This window comes from Theropithecus gelada, chromosome 3 (genome assembly GCF_003255815.1).
Source record: "Theropithecus gelada isolate Dixy chromosome 3, Tgel_1.0, whole genome shotgun sequence".
In the NCBI taxonomy this organism is placed as follows: domain Eukaryota; kingdom Metazoa; phylum Chordata; class Mammalia; order Primates; family Cercopithecidae; genus Theropithecus; species Theropithecus gelada.
Window position 1 is genome coordinate 161927933 of NC_037670.1, and position 21066 is coordinate 161948998.

The 21066-nt window shown below is 39.5% G+C and overlaps 1 protein-coding gene across 4 annotated transcripts in view; it reads right to left on the reverse strand.

The window, feature by feature from the left end:
* DGKI (diacylglycerol kinase iota) overlaps positions 1–21066 on the reverse strand; it is a 467910-nt gene that overhangs the window by 22800 nt on the left and 424044 nt on the right. For all 4 annotated transcript variants that reach the window (XM_025379314.1, XM_025379313.1, XM_025379316.1 and 1 more), the window contains 2 exons: positions 5062–5099; positions 764–884 (listed from right to left, as the gene is read on the reverse strand). In XM_025379314.1, the coding sequence (XP_025235099.1) occupies positions 764–884; positions 5062–5099 (159 nt within the window). The remainder of the gene's footprint in view (positions 1–763; positions 885–5061; positions 5100–21066) is intronic.

The following is a 21066-nucleotide window of genomic DNA, read 5'->3' on the forward strand; positions in this document are numbered from 1 at the left end:
TGTTTCATTCCTTCTCGTTTAAAACAGCCTAGCTAGGCAGTATTTTTTCCACTTTATTCCTGGAAATACTATGAAACATGATAAGTTGAATGTAACCGTTTAGATTTAGTATTCATCAAATATGTTTATGCTTCCAAAGGGTTTTTAGAGGCAGGTGCTATAGTGCATGCTACTTCCTGCAAACGATCTGGCACCAAATTAGAAATCCAGTTAGAAAGCAGTCTGGAAGGTTAGTATGATCTGCCACAGACAACACAATAGTACCAGTCGTTTTCAAAGAGAATAAAGTGTAACCTGGGTGGAAAAGATAAATGAGATCAAACAGAAAAAAAAAAAAAGAGAAACTAGAAAGATGTAAAAAAATTATCCTCATGAATCTTCACAATGATGAACCACAAATATGGATTAGGCAGGGAATCCCAACCCATTAATTTACAGAAGAGCTCTAGAGAAAATAAAGTGCACAATGCCAGGCTGCATTTATTTTTGTCCCCTATTTTAAAAAAAAGTAATTAGTCTGAAAAATAGCCTGTAAAGAACTTGGTATGAACACTGTTTCTATTAATTGCTTGGTTAGGATGGCCCATGTGTGTCAGTGGTCTGCAACCATGACTGCCTCAAATAAGCAGGGGCAGTCGGCTAAAAGTTCGAGAGTATTTCTGCCATTCTGAAGACTGCCTGGATGAAGGGCATCTTAGAAAATGTAAAATGCAATGGATTTCACAGATAAGTGATCCTTGGTAAGTTCACTATGCCTACTCACCGTGGTCAAGGATATATTTCACAATCTCCCCGTTGCCGGTTTTAGCTGCGTAGTGAAGGAGTGAACAGTGGTCTGGTCCCTGAATTAGCAGACTGCCTCCATTTTTATAGCTTTCTATTAGCTGCAAGAGAGACATACAAAAAGAAGCTCAGGCAGAATCTGGAACAAGGATAATAGCTAACTGGTAATAAAATAAGAGTCATGTAGCAAACCGCAATGTTTCTAGCCTCAGAGGACATAGAGAAAAGTCAAAAAGATGAAGTAACATTCCTGGACTGTGTTATCACTCACAGTGATGACCAGTGTCTCTTCTAACTCTGGAAAGAGTCTGTAGGTATTGAACAGGCTAGGGAAACTGAATCATGCTGAATTACTTTTTTCATTTATTTTCTGAGCACTGGTCTCTATGGTCTCTGTCTCAAGGGAGTGAGGGGTGGAGTAGAAAACAAAAGCCTCTCTTTGTTGGCTTAGCATTCTCTTGAGTGAAAGAGTAATTATGGCTATAAGCAGGAATACCTTGGTGACTGTAGCTAAGCTTCTTGCCCGTGTCCTTCAGTTTTTCTTTAGTCTTATGAAACTATATACCAAATATCAAAGCTGCTTTGTCTCTCCTGTGTAAGATCACTGAATACAAGTATAGACTCATACGCATGCATGCATGCACGCACACGAACACACGCCTGGCTTCCTTCTTCATCCAGATCTGCAGCCGAGCCTGCAAACCTTGTGTTAATCACCCAACACATACCTAACAGGCTAGAGATGATGTACAGAGTGAGACCCAAAATGATTCAGAAAATGTAATAGTTTCTATGTGAGAGAAGACTGGAAAAAAAAAAAACAACAACAGAATTTTGTAGCCTGAGGATAAGGTGGCTAAATGAGGATATGGTCTAAGTTTGTAAAATACTGAACATTACAGAAAATGTGAAGGAGTCCCTCATCTCCAAATTACAGTATATCAGGACAAGAGTGCCTACATGAAGCTTCTAATAGGTAATTTTAGGACAAATGAGAATTAAATAACCCAGCAGGTAATAAGCAAAATGAACACATTATCTTTTAAGAAGTTAGATGGCACACATTATAGATAATCAGACATCCCATAAGGTGAAAGAGCATAAATGACATAAATGCAAAGGATAAGTCCTAGTGTTCTATACCATTGTAGGATGACTATAGTTAATAATATATTAAATAGTTTTAAATAGCTAGAAGGAGGATGTTGAACATTCCCAACATAAAGAAATGATAAATGTGTGAGGTGTTGGATATGCTAATTACCCTGATCTGATCAGTGTATACTATATGTATCTAAACATCGCTATGTACTCCATGAATATGTATAATCATTTGTCAATTAAAAATATTTTTTTAAAAAAAGAACGTAAATTCAGAGTTCACGTCTTCACTCAAATACATCCATAGAATTGTCATGTGCCAGATGTCAGGAAGATACATACAATTCAGTCACTGTGCCCAAAGCCCTCACAGCCCATGGGGGAGACAGATAGGTAAAGAGTCACACAGTAATGGATGGGAACATCACAAATGTCTCAGAGAAGCACTAGGGAAGCATGAAGCAGGGGATGGAAAGAGCCATGGAAGACCTCCCAGGGCATGGATCAAAAGCAGTAGCTGAATGAAGGTAAGGAACATATGGGACTTCCATCCCTAAACTGGGGGGCAAAAGGGCAGGAAGAAGTAGCTAGCAACTTTCCACAAAAGTCTAAAAGGGAATCCTGTTCTGTTCAGCCACATTGTCTTAAAATGACACTCCCTTTCTCTGTGGGGAGATCGACAAAGGATAACAGCATAGACCCAACCAAACCTGTTCAGGGTCAACTGCCTGGATCCTGCCTTCCTGTGCTGTTTCTAGACACTGTGAACATTCAGTTAGTCCATGGGCATTTTTTGCAGCCCAGTTGTCCAGGAGCTATTTGTGACAGCCTTCACACAAGGGTGGCTCCAGATACATTCTGTTCGCTAGTCTCTTGCTGTCTTTCTCTCCCTCCCTCTCTTTCTTTCTCTCCCTCTCCCTCTTGTACAAACACATACACATGTACCCAATTTAATACTTTATATATATTGCACTTTCTACTCAGAAGAAAGAAACAAAAGAAGTTGGAGAAGAGAAAGAGGGCATGAATATTTGAGAAGGAAAATAAAGAAAATATGTAAGAGAGAAAAAGTAAAACCTTAAGCCCTCAGCAAATATTCCATCTCTCAGTAAATAAGGTGTTATTGGCTGGGCGTGGTGGCTTATGCTTGTAATCCCAGTACTTTGGGAGGCTGAGGCAGGCAGATCACGAGGTCAGGAGATCAACACCATCCTGGCTAACACAGTAAAACTCTGTCTCTACTAAAAATACAAAAAATTAGCCGGGCATGATGGTGGACACCTGTAGTCCCAGCTACTCGGGAGGCTGAAGCAGGAGAATGGTGTGAACCCAGGAGGCAGAGGTTGCAGTGAGCCGAGACTGCACCACTGCACTCCAGCCTGGGCAACAGAGGGAGACTCCATCTTCAAAAAGAAAAACAAACAAACAAAAAATAATAAGATGTTATTAAGTCATGTTTTAGTCTTTTAGACAAGAATTATAACAGAGAATGCATTAGGTTGGTGCAAAAATAATTGCAGTTTTTGTCACTGAAATGACAAAAACCGAATTACTTTTGCACCAACCTATAATAAGACAACCAGCTGGATATAGTGATTTCCCACATTGCAAATGATTCTCTATTTAAAAGTACAAAAAAAAGTGTGATAATAAACTCAGGATCCTGGGAAATCAGTTGCCTAATCTGAAAGCATATAGAAAATAAAATGGAAGGGTTTCAAATGTACAGTGCTTTGCCAAATTTTCTGGTGTAGAAACCCACCAGGGGCAGGAATCAATTATATTCATGCCTTTGTTTCCCACAAAACCTAATGGAAGGCCGTGCACAGAGTACAGGATGGTATGGGCTTAATCCACTGGTAAGAAACGGCACTGAACTCATCAATATACTGCTTGGAGAGCACTCTTCTGAGTAACAATTTCTATTGACACTATGATCTGTGCAGTGGCACAGGCACCATTTTCAGGATTACGTGCCTAAAGGGGGCAGCTGATCAAGATGTTTGCAACATTTTCTCCATTTGTTTTCTTCTAGTAACCTGTTGAAAAATGTAGCATAGGTGTCCTTCAGTTTGTCCAACAGATGTGCCTAAAAAAAAGTTATGTCTGAGGGTAGGACTTTTCAGCTTTCTCTGAGGGCTATTGGTTCCTCAATCTGCAATGGCACCTTACTCCACAGGCTGAGGAATCAGGCGTAGCCTCTGCCTTCAGGCAGCTGTCATTATTACAGAGCAGATCAGTTCCAGCAGGGGGTTTGCAGGGGCATATGGGAAGTCATGAGCCTGATGCCTGAAAATGATGTGGGACCAAAAATAACTTTAGAATATTCATAGATGATGTTTATATTATATAACAAATATTTGTATTTCCACCATGTTTAGCTATTAAAAAAACACAGATCTACACTATCAGAATATTAATAAAATAACTAACATTTTAGAGCCCCTTCCATGTAATAGGAACAGTCTTGAGAGCTTTCTATGTATTATTACATTAATTCCTCATGACAATCCAAAGAGAGAGGTAATATTATTCCATTTTACTGATGAAAAAACTAAGGCACAGAGAGAATTAAATAATTACACGAAATCACACAGACAGTGTAAGGCAGAGCCAAGATCCGAACTCAGAAAGTCTGACTTCAGATTTTACATTCACCCTCAGGGCAATGGTGACTGCTTCCTTCCTTCTGAACAAAACTCACCAGAAAACATAAGCACAAATTAAACTGTTCCAAGTGGATCAGGGTTCTTGTTTGACTAACTATGATCCCCAAAGTATAAAACCATAAAAAGGAAAGATTAATCTCTGACCTGAAGAATGCATTTCTGAGTGTTGTCCAGGTAATTCTTACAGATGCATTCATTTCAACACCTGCCTGAAAGGAAATCTTTAAATTCTTCGAATGTCAGCTTCCAGAGGGCAGGCACACTGTGCACACTGTGCACACTGCAGCCTGGGGACATGCAGTTCATTTTAAGTAACTGAGACAAGTACCCTGGTGCTCTTGAACACCCTCTCTGCTCAGTTCTCAAAAGAATATCTTGCCTCTTCTATTCAGCCAGTGCAAGCACGGGGATGATAAGTGATAGATGGAAACATAGAAATTTGGTGAGGAATGATGTTGTTTTAAAGTTCTTAAAGCATTGCCAAAGATTTGGTAGGAAGATATCTTACCTTCATAAGATCACCAGCTATTACTGCCTGCAAAATTGCTGTGAAAGACAAAAGAGAGATGTCCTATTAGTAGAAGACCCTCTCATTAAAATATTACACAAAGTTGGATCCATATTTGTGATAAGTACTCTACATTTGGGGCAGGAATCAGAGAAGGAAAATATCTTAGCCCCTCTTTAGCCCTTCCCCACCCAGGTACCCATTCCATGCATCCTTCTAGAGCCCATGTGTGCCCCCTCCAGCCTTGGTACAGTAAATATTTAAAAAATTGGAGTCACACCAATTGGGTTCAAATCTCAACTCTGACACTTTAAGCAGCAGGACACTGGGCAAATCATTTAACCCCTCTGAGCCTCAGTTTCCACATTTGTAAAAGAGCAGGTTTAAACTTAGTAGGGTTCATGAAGTCCTATGAATGTTCCTAACCCAGCCACAGATGCAGAGTAAGTGCCTAATCATGATTGCACTTGCTTCCTTCTTTCTAGTTCCTTCTACTTTGCTCTCTTGTGATTTAAGCAATCACCAGTCTTTTTGTGTGTTTTGTGGTGATAGATAAATACCTATTGCTATGAATATTAGGAGGACTGGAGACAGCAAAGAGGAATCAAGTCTATTTTAACTGTGTTCTTGAGGAAAAAACCATATGTTTGGCATATAATTTACTGATGATTTTTATGGAAAAAAGCCTAGAGGTAATAGGTAACTTAAACTACTTTTAAGAATATGTAGCCTTAGAGGAAAAAAATAGATGTGTCTAATGATCCATGCACCTTATGTGGGGTGTAGAAGAGGAATGAGAGGCTGGGCACGGTGGCTCACGCCTGTAATCCCAGTACTTTGTGAAGCCAAGGCAGGTGGATCATTCGAGGTCAGGAGTTCAAGACCAGCTTGGCCAACATAGTAGACCCCATCTCTACTAAAACTACAAAAATTAGCTGGCATATTGGCACACCTGTAATCCCAGCTACTTGGGAGGCTGAGGCAGGAGAATTGCTTGAATTCGAGAGGCAGAGTTGCAGTGAGCCAAGATTGCACCACTGCCCTCCTGCCCAGGCAACAGAGTGAGACTCCATCTCAAAAAAAAAAAAATCATTTTTATTTTAGATTCAGGAGATGCATGTGCAGGTTTGTTACAAGGATATATTGCATGATGCTGAGGTTTGAGCTTCTATTGATCCCAACACCCAGAGAGTGAACATAGTGCCCAACAGGAGGTTTTATAGCCCTTGTCCCCCTCCCCCTCTCCTTCTAGAGTTCCCAGTATCTATTGCTCCCATCTCTGTGTCCATGAGTACCCAAGATTTAGCTCTCACTTACAAGTAAGAACATGTGATATTTGGTTTTCTGTTTCTGCATTAATTCACTTAGGATAATGGTCTTCATTTGCACCCATGTTGTTACAAAGGACATGATTTCATTTTTTTATGACTATGTAGTATTCCATGGTGTATATGTACCACATTTTCTTTATCTACTCCACTGCTAATAGACACCTATGTTGATTCCATGTCTTTACTCCTGTAAATAGTACTAAGATGAACAGTGAGCACATGTGTCTTTTTGGTTGGATGATTACTTTTCCTTTAGGTATATAGCCAGTAATGGGATTGCTGGGTCGAATGGTAGTTCTGCTTTAAGTTCTTTGAGAAATCTCCAAACTGCTTTCCACAGTGGCTAAACTAATTTAAATTTCTAACAACAGTGTATAAGCATTCCCTTTTCTCCACAGCCTCGCCAACATCTGTTATTTTTTGACTTTCAAAAAATAGATTTTAAGGCTTTAAAGTCACAAAGTTTTAGAAGGAAAATAATTTAAATGTATTTTGCAAAGTGATATTTTATTCCTATTTGAGTAGTCTCTCATACAGAGTTAGCCAAAAGTGCTGTATCATGCATTAAATTACATGGAGTCCCCAGCTGTCACAGAGCAAAACCCCCAAAGCTTTTATATTGAGTATTTATGAGTCCTGGGTGTGTAGATGCAAAGGACCGTAAGAATGTTAAACTCGTTCACTGGCCCTGGGCTAAGTGCCTTCCCTTTGACCAACGCTGAAGCCTTGGAAATGTATGGAAATGAAGAGGGCTACTTGAACATCAGAGGAAAAAGAAGGTAGGAAGAAGAGAAGAATGGAGAAAAATGGAGAACAGAAAAGAGAGAAGAAAAGTTCCTCGCCACAACAAGCTATAAGCAGCATCCTCTTTGCATTCCCCTGTGAACCGTAGCATATTGCTTTGTACATTGTAGGAGAACACCAATTAATTGTTGAACTGACTGAAAAGAAAACAAAGAGAGAAAAGGAGAAGAAAAAAGAGATGAAGATAAGAGAAAGGGAATTAATAAAGTGTTTAAAAAAAATCCTATGAAAACATGGTATCTTACTCTTCATTTTATAAATGTCTACAGTGGAGTTTAAAGTAAGTTAATTCCCTCGAGGTATAGTGGCCCAAATCAGCACCATAATACAGACCCTGTGTGAGCCTGTGTCCAGTGCCCTCAGTGAGTTCATCATGCACAGAACTCTACTAGGCTCTGCAAGGCCTATAGGCAGGGAAAAATCTACTGTTGTCAGGTTTGCAATGTGAAAAAGGCTCTCAAGTGGAGTCTAATTCTAATCACTACAATTTATTGGACACATAAATTTTGGAAGTTATTCAGTCGTTTTGAACCAATTCTCTCATTTGCAAATGAGGTTAGCAGCTGCACTGCTCACCTCTCAGTAGTTAGGATAAAATTTTTAAAGTGTTTTATAAATAGATATGTTATATAAACAGAAGGCACAGTTTTCAGTATTTTGTGACTGCACATAAGTACATGAAAAAGACATATGGACCTTCAGAAGGAGCCTACCAATAAGGGTAAAATTGGCATGTGAAGTTGGGCAGACATATCCCTGTTAATATAGAACCCATCAGATTAGAAGCACAGATAAATGAGCCAAGGATATGGTGTTTAACAAAAACCCTGCATTGAAGGACAGGGAAGGAGAGGCTGGAGAAAGTAAAGCCAGTCCCTCATATCTGCAGGTTCCACATCTGTATATTCAACCAACCTCACATTGAAAACATTCAAATAATAATAATAATACAGTAAAAAATACTATAAATGTTAAAAATACAGTATAACAACTATTTACGTAGAGCATTTGCATTATATTAGGTATTATAAGTAATCTGAAGATGAAGTGTACAGGAGGATGTGCATAGGTTACACACAAATACTGAGCTATATTAGATCAGGGACTTGAGCATCTGTAGATTTCGGTATCTGCAAGGGGTCCTGGAACTAATCCCCCACAGACACCGAGTAACAGTTGTATTAGCAATTACAGGTCCAGGAGAACAAATCAGTCTGGACTTTAATACTATAGGATGTTCTCCTGACTGAAGTAGAATGTCCCTGATAGGAGAGAAGCAAGGTTAGGAAAGTTGCATGAAGGCGCAGTTAATGTAAAGCCTTGTAACACACACAGAAGTTCAAAACATAGCCTATGTTCTTGGCCAGACATGGTGGCTCACGCCTGTAATCCCAGCACTTTGGGAGGCTAAGGCGGGTGGATCATGAGGTCAGGAGTTCAAGACCAGCCTGGCCAAGATGGTGAAACCCTGTCTCTACTAAAAATAAAAATAAATTAGCCAGGTGTGGTGGTGGGCACCCATAATCCCAGCTACGCAGGAGGCCAAGGCAGAGAATTGCTTGAACCTGGTAGGCGGAGGTTGCAGTGAGCCGAGATTATGCCACTGCACTCCAGCCTGAGCCACAGAGCGAGACTCTGTCTCAAAACCAACCAACAAACAAAACAACAACAACAACAACAAAATAGCTTATGTTCTCAAGACTGTATTGAAACATTTGTCAGAAGTTAAAAGTTAATAAAGAGAGAGAAAAACAGAGAAAGGAGAAAGGAAACAGAAAAGGAAAGAAAAATGAATTAATTAACTGAAAGCATTTATGTAATAAAATTTGGTGCATGTAAGCAATAAAGCAAGATGATGAAAAAACTCCCCAGGACAAAGGCTATTTAAGGATCACTAAATATATAAGTCAATAAAAATAGGACAGTCTGGGTAAAACTCTTGACTAGGTGTGGAGTTCACAGAAGGCTTCCTGAAGCAGGTGAAGTTTAAGCTGACTCTTCTATGATACACAGATTAATTAACAAAGAAGATTTGAAAAATCCTTGCAAGATGAAGGAAGGATGTGAACAAAGAGATAATGGTAAGTCATGGTGTCTGAGGGAATCTGCAAAGAGCTTTGTGTTGTCACATCTGAGGTGGAGAGTCGTCTCAGGTAACGCGATCCAAGGTTTCACAGGAACCACTCCAGGCAGTGAGTCTGACACCAAGATAAGGCACTTAAATTTTATTCTCCTGATGATGAGAAGCTATTGAAGAGCTAAAAGCAAACCAGGAGAGCATATAAATGTCCTTAAGCATGTCAGTGTGAGTCTGCTTCTCCCTCTCTGGAAACAGTTAAGTTCCCACTCTTCGCTCCTTTTCTCCCCATAGCCAACACTACAGCCTCTTTAAACTTCTACCCCATATCATTCACAAGCATTGTTATTTATGTTTACTGGTTTCCAACAGCCTCCCAGTTTGAAGTCCCCTTGAATAGGTAGAAGATCATATGACAGAATCACAACCACGAATAATTTCCAATTGTACTGGATGTGGAAAGCATGAATATTTATTTTCAGTCAAGCAATATACCCAAGGGTAGCTATTATGCAAACATTATTAGAAACAAGGCTCACTTCTCTCTCCTGATTAATGTCCTTCCCTATGAACACTGTTGTTGAAGATTTCCTCCACATAAAAAGAGCCTGAATCTATTATTATTCAACTCCAGATAATAACCTTCTGAAGGATTGAGCTTAAAAACAAATAACGAGTTGTTGTGATTATAATATTATTCTTCATAGTTTCTTGAGCTCTGAGCTTGTCTTCTTACCTTTCTCAGAACTCCTTCCTACTAAGGAAACAATGCTCCAAAATTCAAAGAAGCAGGGAAAGTCAAGTTGCTAACGGACATAAAAGTTGTTAAGTATGTGAATAATAAGTTTCCTGGAAAACTAAATCACAGAAATTTATGAAGACAGGCATGTAAGGGGATAGGGAACTGAGAAATTTTTCATTTTTACAGGTTAGAAGTTGAATCATTACTTCATAGGAAATGGTTTATTTTTCCTTCTATGCTGTACCTTCAAATAAATTGTTGTCCAGTACACATACCAAGACGGAAAGCTGGGACTAAGAAGTCAAGACTTTCAGGAAGGAACTGCCGTCTTCCTTCTCACAGCCTCTCTTAAGCCTGGGCTCCCGAGAGTCTGGATATGCTCAGACATCCATGCGCAGAAGGAAGAGATGGCTTCTATCATGTGGAATCATGCTGTAATTTGAATGTCTGTATCCCTCCAAAATTCACGTTGAAACTTAATCCCCAGTGTGGTATTAAGAGGTGGGGCCTTTTAGGAAGTGATTAAGTCACAAAGACTTCACCCTCATGAAGGAAATCAATGTCCTTCTAAAAGAGCCTTGAGAGAGCTGCCTGGACTTTCTCTCTCTTCCACCATGTGAGGACACAGTCTTCACTTCTATTCGCTTTCCCATTATGCGAGGATGCAGCAAGAGCTTGCCATCTTTGAAACAGAGTAATTTGCTAGCACCTTGATCTTGGTCTTCCCAGAATCCAGAACCATGAGAAATAAATTTCTATTATTTATACATGATCCAGTCTAAGATATTTTGTCCTAGCAGCACAAACAGTCTAAGATCTCCACCTGTTCCCACCATGCCAGGCCCCGTTTGAGGCAGTAAGAAGGCAGTAATGTACAACACAAAACGTCATCATGGAGTTACATTTTGGCAAGAAGTACAAAACAAAATCCAGCTTATTATTAGGAAGGGATATTCCATAATTGAGTCTACATTCAGACTTCCTAGGTTTAAGCCCTGTGAGTGCCACTAACTGCTATGACCTTGGGCAAGTTAGTTTACCAAGCTCCAGTTCTATCAGTGGAAAAATAAAAAAGCAGTTCTTTTGAGGCTCTGCCTTGCAAATAAGCTCAAGGTACAGAGAACCTAATCATTAAGGTACCTGGACATCTGCTGAGAGCAGCAGGGAGTACTGATGTTTTTAGCCCCATTACACAGAAAAAGAATTATCTTAGACTAAGGTAGAATTTGGCATATGACTATTTCTGAAGGAATGGCTTAAGGTTGTAATCATTGCTGTGCAGAAGAAAATACTGGGGAATAAAAAGTATACAGAACTTGGCAAAGCCATATATATATTTGTGATTCTCAATAAAGCAACTGAAATAACTACATTGTTACATACAAAATAGAATCACAACTCTGGGGGTGCAGCCCAGTGGTACAGCATTTGACTACAAAATAGAATCACAACTCTGAGCACTTAAGTCTAGTTTTTAAAAGTTTAATCTTTCATATTCAGTTATTTTTTAGTTTTAAAAATAATGTCCTATTACCAAATTATTGCCTGTCCATAGTAGCAGTCATCTAACTCTTTTTTTCTAAAATTATAGAAGAAAAAAATAAAAGTAAATATAAAAACTGCTAAACAAAGAATGGCTTATAGAGATGTAGGGAAAAACATCAGTTGATTCATTGAGAATCATAAATATATCTAGCTTTGCCAAGTTCTGTGAACTTTTACTCCTAAATATTTTCATGTGCAAAGCAAGAGTCATGACCCTCAACTCTTTCTTGAGGAGTAATAATACTCTACTTTCTAGAGCTGTATTTGGTCGTAGTCTAACCTTTCATTTCATAGATGAGGAAAGTAGGGCTTGAGATCTGAACTGACCTCTGCAGGATCACACAGATTAGTCAGCAATCCAGCTGAGAGACAAAGGACTCTTGTTTCATTTACTTGCTGCCTCCCTTCCCCAAGTCTGAGTTTCTTCCACTATACAATGTTGTTTCTCTTTGTTTAACTTGGAGCAGGACAGCCAAAAATGAAAATAAATAACCCCCGGAAAGAGTCGCATGAATGCATGACATACAAAATGAAGTTAAAGTAAATTTACAGTTTTAAGTCCCAATTTTTTGTGTGTGCCAGCAGAGACACAATCCATGGCAAATGTGCCACAAGTAATTCTCTTGATCTTATCATGACTGAAGTCTTCATAGTTTGCCTTTATTCAATCCATTACTTCTTGCGTGGCTACCAGATAGCTTATACCATAGCTGCCCAATAGCTCACTCTCTGAGATATATATTTCTGCATAGCTTTTCCTGTATTTACATTATCAGAAACATTCTGTCCAATTTTTCTACTTTGTGAGCAGCCAGCCATGGTACATGAGCAACAAACTGTGAAAGCTCAGTTCACACACACAAAAAATGAAATTTAGTATAATCGTTAAACATAGCAAAGGTAATCTAACACACATTCACTGGTATGGATGACCACTGTGAATTATGCTAATGAGGCATAAATGGGAAGCAGCTCAAGAAAAATGACTGTAATTAATATTATTTTACAAAGGCATACTGAATAAGTCCAAGATGAGGTGAGAAAAAGAAGGAATTATATACATATTTAAAGACCTCTGTATTTTCATCTAGTCCTAGAACACCTTTTCACAATCAGTAAAAAGATATGTGACAAATTATTTGTTAAAATAAAAGTTAAAATACTGAAGGTTTTTAACATATTAAAACAGATTTAAGATTATTCTTCGAATGAAATGCAACTCTGTATCAACTATTATTGCATAGCAAAATATATGGCTTAAAACCCAATTATTTATTTTGCTCAAAAATCTGCATTTGGGGCAGGGTTCTGTAGAGACAGTTTGTCTTTGTTACACCTGGCAGCAGTTGGAGCTGTTCCACTAAGAGCTGAAAGATCCACTGTAAATATGATCAGACACATGGCTAGTAACTACGTACTGGTATGGGCTGGACGTCTTGGTTCCTCTCATGTGGGATTCCTGGGCTTCCCGTGTGCTGCTTGGGCTTTCTCATAAGATGGTGGCTGGGCTCCAAAAGCAACAATCCCAAGAGAGCCCAGTGATCAACTCACCTTGCCTTGGAAATCCCAAGGTATCATTCCTGCTGAAGTCCCACATTTGCCCATATAAAAGGAGAGAGAGCATAGATCCCATATTTCAATGGCAAGAGCATCAAAGTCACATTTCAAGATGAGTGTGTAGGCGGGAGAAGATGCCATGGCTATTTTTGAAAAGTACAAACTGTCACATCATACATTTGAATTGTGATGTGTTTTGAGTCGGAGGGCTGGTGTTGACTTGTTAGTGTTGGGAAAGGGCTATGACCATTGTTACCTATGTCACTTATGGGAATGTGTTATGCATACAATGTCATCTGGTTTATGTCATGAGTATCTTGGAAGAAAAATTTAAAAAGCTGAAAACTGCTTTTCTGGAGGAACAGCTTTTTGGAGCAGGAAGAAAAAACAAAAGCAAGGGAAAGACTAAGCAGACAACCAGTGCTTGTTGGATTGAATTAAAAATTCTGTCTTAGGTAAGTCTGTCCCTAATCTCTCATTAATAATCAGATGTGGTCAGGCACAGTGGCTCACACCTGTAATCCTAACACTTTGGGAGGCCGAGGCGGGTGGATCACCTGAGGTCAGGAGTTCGAGACCAGCTTGGCCAACATGGTACAACCCAGTCTCTGCTAAAAGTACAAAAATTAGCCAGGTGTGATGGCAGGCGCCTGTAGTCTCAGCTACTCAGGAGGCTGAGACAGGAGGATCGCTTGAACCCAGGAGGCGGAGGTTGCAGTGAGCCAAGATCGTGCCACTGCACTCCAGCCTGAGTGACAGAGGGAGACTCTGGCTCAATAAAAAAGAAAAAGAAAAAGAAAATCAGATGTGAGAGAAGAGACTCTCTCAATCTCCTCCCCTTTTTCCTCCTTCAAACACTCACTGAATTCTAGATTTATACCCCTCACACTCCACCTACCAGCTTCTCCTCCATTGCTGAAACATGGTGCAGAGCACACATCTCACGTGGCTACCTTCTCATCATCCCTGGGATTAATCTATCAGTGGCATCAAAAGGCCATTAAATACTACAGTGGCCTTATATTCAAACACCACCTGTGCCAAATCCATCTTAGAGTGTGTAACCATAGATAGGAGACAAAAATAGGTTTTGTTTCTCTCTAATGACAGAATTAATCCCCCAATTCAATTAATTCCTGCTAATTAAATGCATGAATATATATTGGTTCTTTCCATCTGCTGTGGCAATCCTTTTAAAGCTCCTATTAGCATGGAAGAGATTTCTGTTTGGAGAAAAAACAAACAACCTCCATCTAGTGTTCCCTCCTGGCAGTAAAACCTCTACCTTGCTGCCAGAGGACCAGGATGCGCTCCCTTCAAAAGCAGTCCGTTCCACTTCCTTTATTCACCGCTGGAATTGGCTATAAACAGCACAGGGACCAGATGTCTCCCCAAAGCATCCCATTTGCTTATCTGTTGTTGTGAAATTGTTTAACTGTTTCACATGTCTAAGTTCCATTTCTGTAATTAAGTCATAAGCATGAGGACATTATTTTCTCTTTGTTTTAGCCATACTATATCTTTCACTGAAATCTCTATGGGACAGAAAATACATGAAGTGCTTAATAAATAGTTGGTTGATCCTTTTGACCTGGTGATTCAGCCGGATATCATTTCAATACACTTTAAACTCTGGATTGAGGAAGACATTCTAGGGAGTGGAAGCAAGCTCACTTTACTGGTCCCTGCTATACCTTGCAATCAATTTTGGAGTCACAAATATCTTCAGATCTCTTTGTAAACCTCATGGTGTTTATTAGATGCATCTAGTAAACACAGCAAAACACCACTGCCACTATCTCATGAGATCAGAAATGTTTATGAGTCAAATAAGAGCTGTATATTAGCAATGATACTTGTTACTTCCTAGAACATGGAGAGTAACCCTTAGATAAGTGTTAAAGCAAACTTCATGGATGAATTAATTTGCTTTGAGCACTGGGTTAGTGAAAACAAGCTCATGGGTTACAGGCCCAATGGGCTCACTCTCTTCCAGAATCACAGCATGTCACTTTCAGCCTGCTGTGTAACATACATGCCACCAGTCACAAAGGACCAGCAAAGGGTCTTAAAATACCTTCTGGAAAATCTCTATAACTCAATATCAATTTTTCTCTAGTAATAAATTAATACAATCACCTTTGGATGTAATGGGAAAACAAATTTTTTATGTAGTACCACCATCTAAAGTAATATACAGCTATTCCCTTAAAACTAGAAAAATATAACTTCATTTTTAATATCAATATTGTAGAATCCTATTAACTATTTTGTTAGGTAAACATTAAGCTTGCAAAAAAATCCAGGGAGGAGTTTTCATATTTGTAAAGCATTTTCTTTTCTTGCTTTTTTTTTGTTTTTAAGACGGAGTCTGGCTCTGTCACCCAGGCTGGAGTGCAGTGAGGCCATCTTGGCTCACTGCAAGCTCCGCCTCCCGGGTTCTTGCCATTCTCCTGCCTCAGCCTCCTGAGTAGCTGGGACTACAGGCACCCACCACAACACCTAGCTAATTTTTTTGTATTTTTAGAGACGGAGTTTCACCGTGTTAGCCAGGATGGTCTTGATCTCCTGACCTTGTGATCCACTGGCCTCGGCCTCCCAAAGTGCTGGGATTATAGGCATGAGCCACCACACCCGGCCTTGTAAAGCATTTTCATCTTGAACCTAAAATAATTACAACCCACAGTAACACTATTTCCCCCTTCTTAACATTTGAATGAAATAATATGTGTGTTGGAAACTGATGTAGCAATGCAAGAGATTTTTTTTTAGAAGTTCTAGTACTCTGAAGGTCCTTCATCCCTATAATGTTGAGAGAGTTTAGATTGTCTAACTTTGTTTAATTTTACTTTCCTGGCATTTGGATGATAAAGCTATAATCTTGAGAGAGTAACAGAAATGGAAGCACTAATAAAGTCCTTATTATCCCCACAGATGAGAGGAAGGTGCCACGTAAAAGAGAACTGCTGCTGGCCTGTAGCTCTGGTGACTTTTACAGAGAAGCACAGAGAGAACTTCAGGCCTTGGCTTTACCCCTTCCTGCAACTTCAAGCAGGCATTCTTCCTGCGATCAGGGTCCCTGAATCCAATGGATGTGTTTTAGCAGTGTCCTTCAAGGCCTCTGAAAGGAACTGAGGGTCAACAAGTGTACTCATGTTTCACCCAGTGATATCTGTAAGCAGGTCTGATGTGGCCTGAGAATAATGGATGGTTCCTGGTTTTAACCAAACATCAAGACTGCTTGGAAAATGGTGTTTAAGGTCAGAAGTCAAGTACAGTTGAGTACGTACTAGAGCTCAAAAAGATCATAAGCTTATGAGTCATCCAGTCATCAGGATGCACATTACATTTCTTCTCAGTGCCTAGTAGCAAACTGACCACTCTGTAAGATAAAAGCCTTTTAAACCAAAAAGAAGAATAGCTAAACACCCCTCACTGGAACAAAAGTAAAGTCGGGAAGGAGTTTATTTAGCAAAGGTCATGTTCAGGGACATACCAGCAAAATGCACATATGGCAAAAAGTGTACAATTAAAAAATAAATAAAATGTCAAGAGCATACCCTCATTATTGTAAATATAGATTATTTGCATTATTTATTTATCTTTTTATTATACTTTAAGTTCTGGGATACACGTGCAGAATGTGCATGTTACATAGGTATACATGTGCCATGGTGGTTTGCTGCACCCACCAACCCATCAACTACATTAGGTATTTCTCCTAATGCTATCCCTCCCCTAGACCCACCCCTACGAGGTTATAATAAAACACTAATTTTGAATCTTCCCCCATATAAGAATATGACAGATATTACTTGGAAGAATATAAAAATTAAGCATTTTATTTCAGAAAAGTAAAAATAAATCTTAACTTTCACTATATCATGCTAAATTGATCAAGCAACATCACGCCTTAGAAGAATTCTTATATAAATGGTTACTTCTGAAGCATGCCCAAGACATAAAATTTTAATTTGAAATAGAATAGGCTTCAGTGTATCAGTAAATCTTCAATTATATTTATTAAAGATCAGATTGTTATTGCCCAGTTGATGAGAAGGGAAATGAAATCAAGACTAAACCTTCATTCTTCATAGGAATTCATATATTCTTAAGAAAAAAAAGAACATCTAGAAACTTAATACATGTATACTTACACATCCAAACGTAGTCCCTGATTGCTAAAGAAATACAGTGATGTAGAGAATGATTTCCTAGAGAAGGTAAAAGAAATTTTCCAAAAAGGAAGATTTGCATTGGCAGAAAAGCTGGGGGTAGAGATTTCTATAGAGAACATGCAGCTTAGCAGAATGAAGAAAGACATAAGAAGCACTTCCATTTGATAACAGGGACCTCTGAAATAGTGTCAGGGAGGAGTGTGTCAGGAAAATCGTGAAAACGAGATGGCTGAGAGAACCCCATTCAGGACTCAGAGGGTAGTGTGAGGCCAAAGACTCTCCCTCCTCTCCCCTACCTCCCACCCCTATAACATCAACAAAAATCACTCGGAGACTCCATTCAGACTATATCCTCACAGAAGTCTGCCACCCTCTTCCCCAAAGAGAACTAGGAGTTTAAATATATAGCAGAAAGACAGCTGGGAAATCAGATGCTTGAAGAATGGGTTTGGGTAGACCATGCTTTCTGAGAATGGGAAAAAGCCCACAGGATAGTTAAGGAAGATAGGGTGACTAGAGAGGCACACGGTCAGAGAAACAAAGCGAACAGTTAACAGTTAACAGAAATAGCCATGGTTTAAATTACTTTCTTGCAGTCTTACAAAATACCTCTTTTTTTTTTTTCTCGATCGCTGAAACAATTGTCTTCACTAGTGAGGGTGACAGGATGGAAATGTCATCAGACAAGGAAAACTGAGTGGATTCTGGCAGATTTCAAATTCCCTTTTCAATAATCATTAGGACTTTGCATTGTCAGGAGAAAACCTGGAACCTGCATTATTAAATAGCATTTGTCCCCTTGCCAAAGAATGTGGAAGCTGCCTGCCTGCAGTATTTATACACTTGCAAAGTGGATTTTAGTGTTTTTCAAAAAGCGGGTCTATGGCAAGGTGTAGCAATAGAAACCCCATTTGTCATCCCAAACAAAAACAATCTACTGGAATTCGTAAGCAGAAATCCCTACAGGAACTCCTTAGACAGCAGGGCACAGGTATCTCCAAAATACTTTCCAAAAATGAAAGGTGGCATTTTTCATTTTTCCTCCTGTGTTTCATTGCTCAGTGTTCTCTCCTGGCTCAGAAGCCTGTAAAAGCTGGGAGCAGAAGAGGCCTTAGAAGGCAGCCAAGCTCAGCCGGCTCCAGGGAGAAACCCAGGCCTGATGCAAGGAACTCCAAACCACGGCTTTTGCAATTGCCAACCCTACCACCCATGTTAAAGTGACAATTACTCAGAATGATACAAGTTGATACGGTTTGGATCTGTGTCCCCACCCAATCTCATGCTGAATTGTAATCCCCAGTGTTGGAGGTGGGTTCTGATGGGAGGTGATTGGATCATGGGTGTGGATTTCCCCCTCGGTGTTCTCATGATAGTGAGTGAATTTTCATGAGATCTGGTTGTTTAAAAGTATATGGCACCTCCCCCTCTGCTTTCTCTTCCTCCTGCTCCAGCCATGTAGGATGTGCCTGCTTCCCCTTCGCCTTCTGCCATTATTGTAAGTTTCCTGAGGCCTCCCCATCCATGCGTCGTGTATAGCCTGTGGAACCATGAGCCAACAAAACCTCTTTTCTTTATAAATTACCCAGTCTCAGGTAATTCTTTATAGCAACGTGAGAATAGATGAACTAATACACAAGTCATTCTGTGTCCATTACCCTGCAGGAAATGTGTATTTCAAGTAATCCTAGAGAACAATAGGCTTTAATCATCCCAAAAGCCCACGCAAAGGAGACATATGAGGTCGATTTATAAAAAAAATCTATATGCCCATTTTGGCTGTGTGACATTGATGGTTACTCTCCCTCTCTCTTGCACATTTCCTCTCTTCCTGTCTCTTTCTTTTGTTAATGTTTGTAAGCACACTGTGTGCTAGGTCTTTGCCTATATTATCTAATTTAATCCTCACAATAGGCCTATTAGACATGTACTCTTATTATTATCATCCTTGTTTTCAGGATGAAGAAATTGAGGTTTAATGACATTAAGTAATTTGCTCAAGACCACATGGCTAATATGGAATAAAACCAGCATGTAGACCCAGGATGTGAAATATTTATGAGATATGAGAAAGCCCGTCTCTTTAGCAGGGTACTACATTGTCTGCTTATCTGGTTGTATAGACTGTCAAACCATACTACAGGGTCATTAGGTAGTAATACCAGGTCCTTCCTTCCCAGTATTTCCCTGGTCAGGCCAAAGGGATGTAGTTTTAGTAGTCTCCATATCCCATACTTTTCTGGCTCTGATGAGGAAAGTTGTAGAAAATCAAGTTGCTCTGCTAGGTAAAGGAGAGGCTTCAGCAATGAACTTTTCATAAGTATTATGTGAAACTGTGCTTGCTGGGGAATGGATGTTACAGGACGCTAAGAAAGTCACATCCTAAGATTTAGGGCACCCAAAATGAACCCAGAAATTGAGGATTGACATAACGGGTCTGGCAAAACAAGGAAACATTTAGTCGACTTAATTAGCTTGTAAGATGGCTGGACTGGTGAATATTTTAACAGCTTTATCCAGGACAGTCCAGGCCTAAGCATCTATAATTGACAGGCTGGGCAAACAAAAATGCAAACAAAAAATGCATTCAAAGTACTACAATATACAGGTTAAAGTAACACATCTAAGACTAACCTTCTAGGAACCAACTGAAAAAGTGACAACACATTCTAATATTCTGCAACTGGTAATGATGATAAGATATGTTTAGGGTAAGTCCATAATTCAGGGAAACCAGTCACCAGCCAGTTATTTGCAAGAGGAGGTCACCAAAATGATAAAACAAGTTCTAGGTAGAGGAAAAGACTTTCGATTAAATATTAGGATTTCTAGTCGAATTAAAAACAAATATAGTAACAATTATCCTCACATGAGAATTATATTACAATAACTTTCAGTGTACCAACCCAGCCCCTTGGTTTCACTGGGTGTTAATATAACCCAGATCATATAATTTCATGCAGCAGAAATCATAAACACAGTAACTTTTAACAATAAGTACAATTCAATTTTCTGTTTCTGCTATCATAGAATATTACACAAAGACCAGAGTCAGAGATTTCTCAATTCCTAAATACCGTATTGACTTATCTGTGGAAATGAAACCTATGATAGCTTCATTTGTTGCCAGACACATCACCTTGGTTGATGGCCCCTTCTCATCCTTCCACTTAAAAGTAAACTAGGGGCCGGGCATGGTGGCTCACGCCTGTCATGCCAGAACTTTGGGAGGCTGAGGCAGGTGGATCACAGGAGGTCAGGAGTTCGAGACCAGCTTGTCCAACATGGTGAAACCTCATCTCTAGTAAAAATAGAAAAATTAGCCGGGCATGGTAGCACACGCCTGTAATTCCAGCTGCTCGGTAGGCTGAGGCAGGAGAATCACTTGAACCTGAGAGGCAAAGGTAGAAGTGAGCCGAGATCACTCCAGCTTGGGTGGCACAGTGAAACTCCATCTCAAAAGACAAACAAACAAAGTAAACTAGGAATAGGACATCAACTTTCTTCCTTTTCTAACTCCTTTTTTTCCCTGTTGCTTTTTTATTCTATAAGGTGTTAATATTTTAACTTAAATATTCTATAACCCCAAAAGCAATCCAACGCAATGTTGTAGGTACATTTTAATAAAGAGTATTCCCTTGGCTGGGCATGGTGGCTCACACCTGTAATCCCAGCACTTTGGGAGGCCAAGGCAGGTGGATTGTCTGAAGTCAAGAGTTGGAGACCAGGCTGACCAACAAGGTGAAACCACTAAAAAGACAAAAAATTACCTGG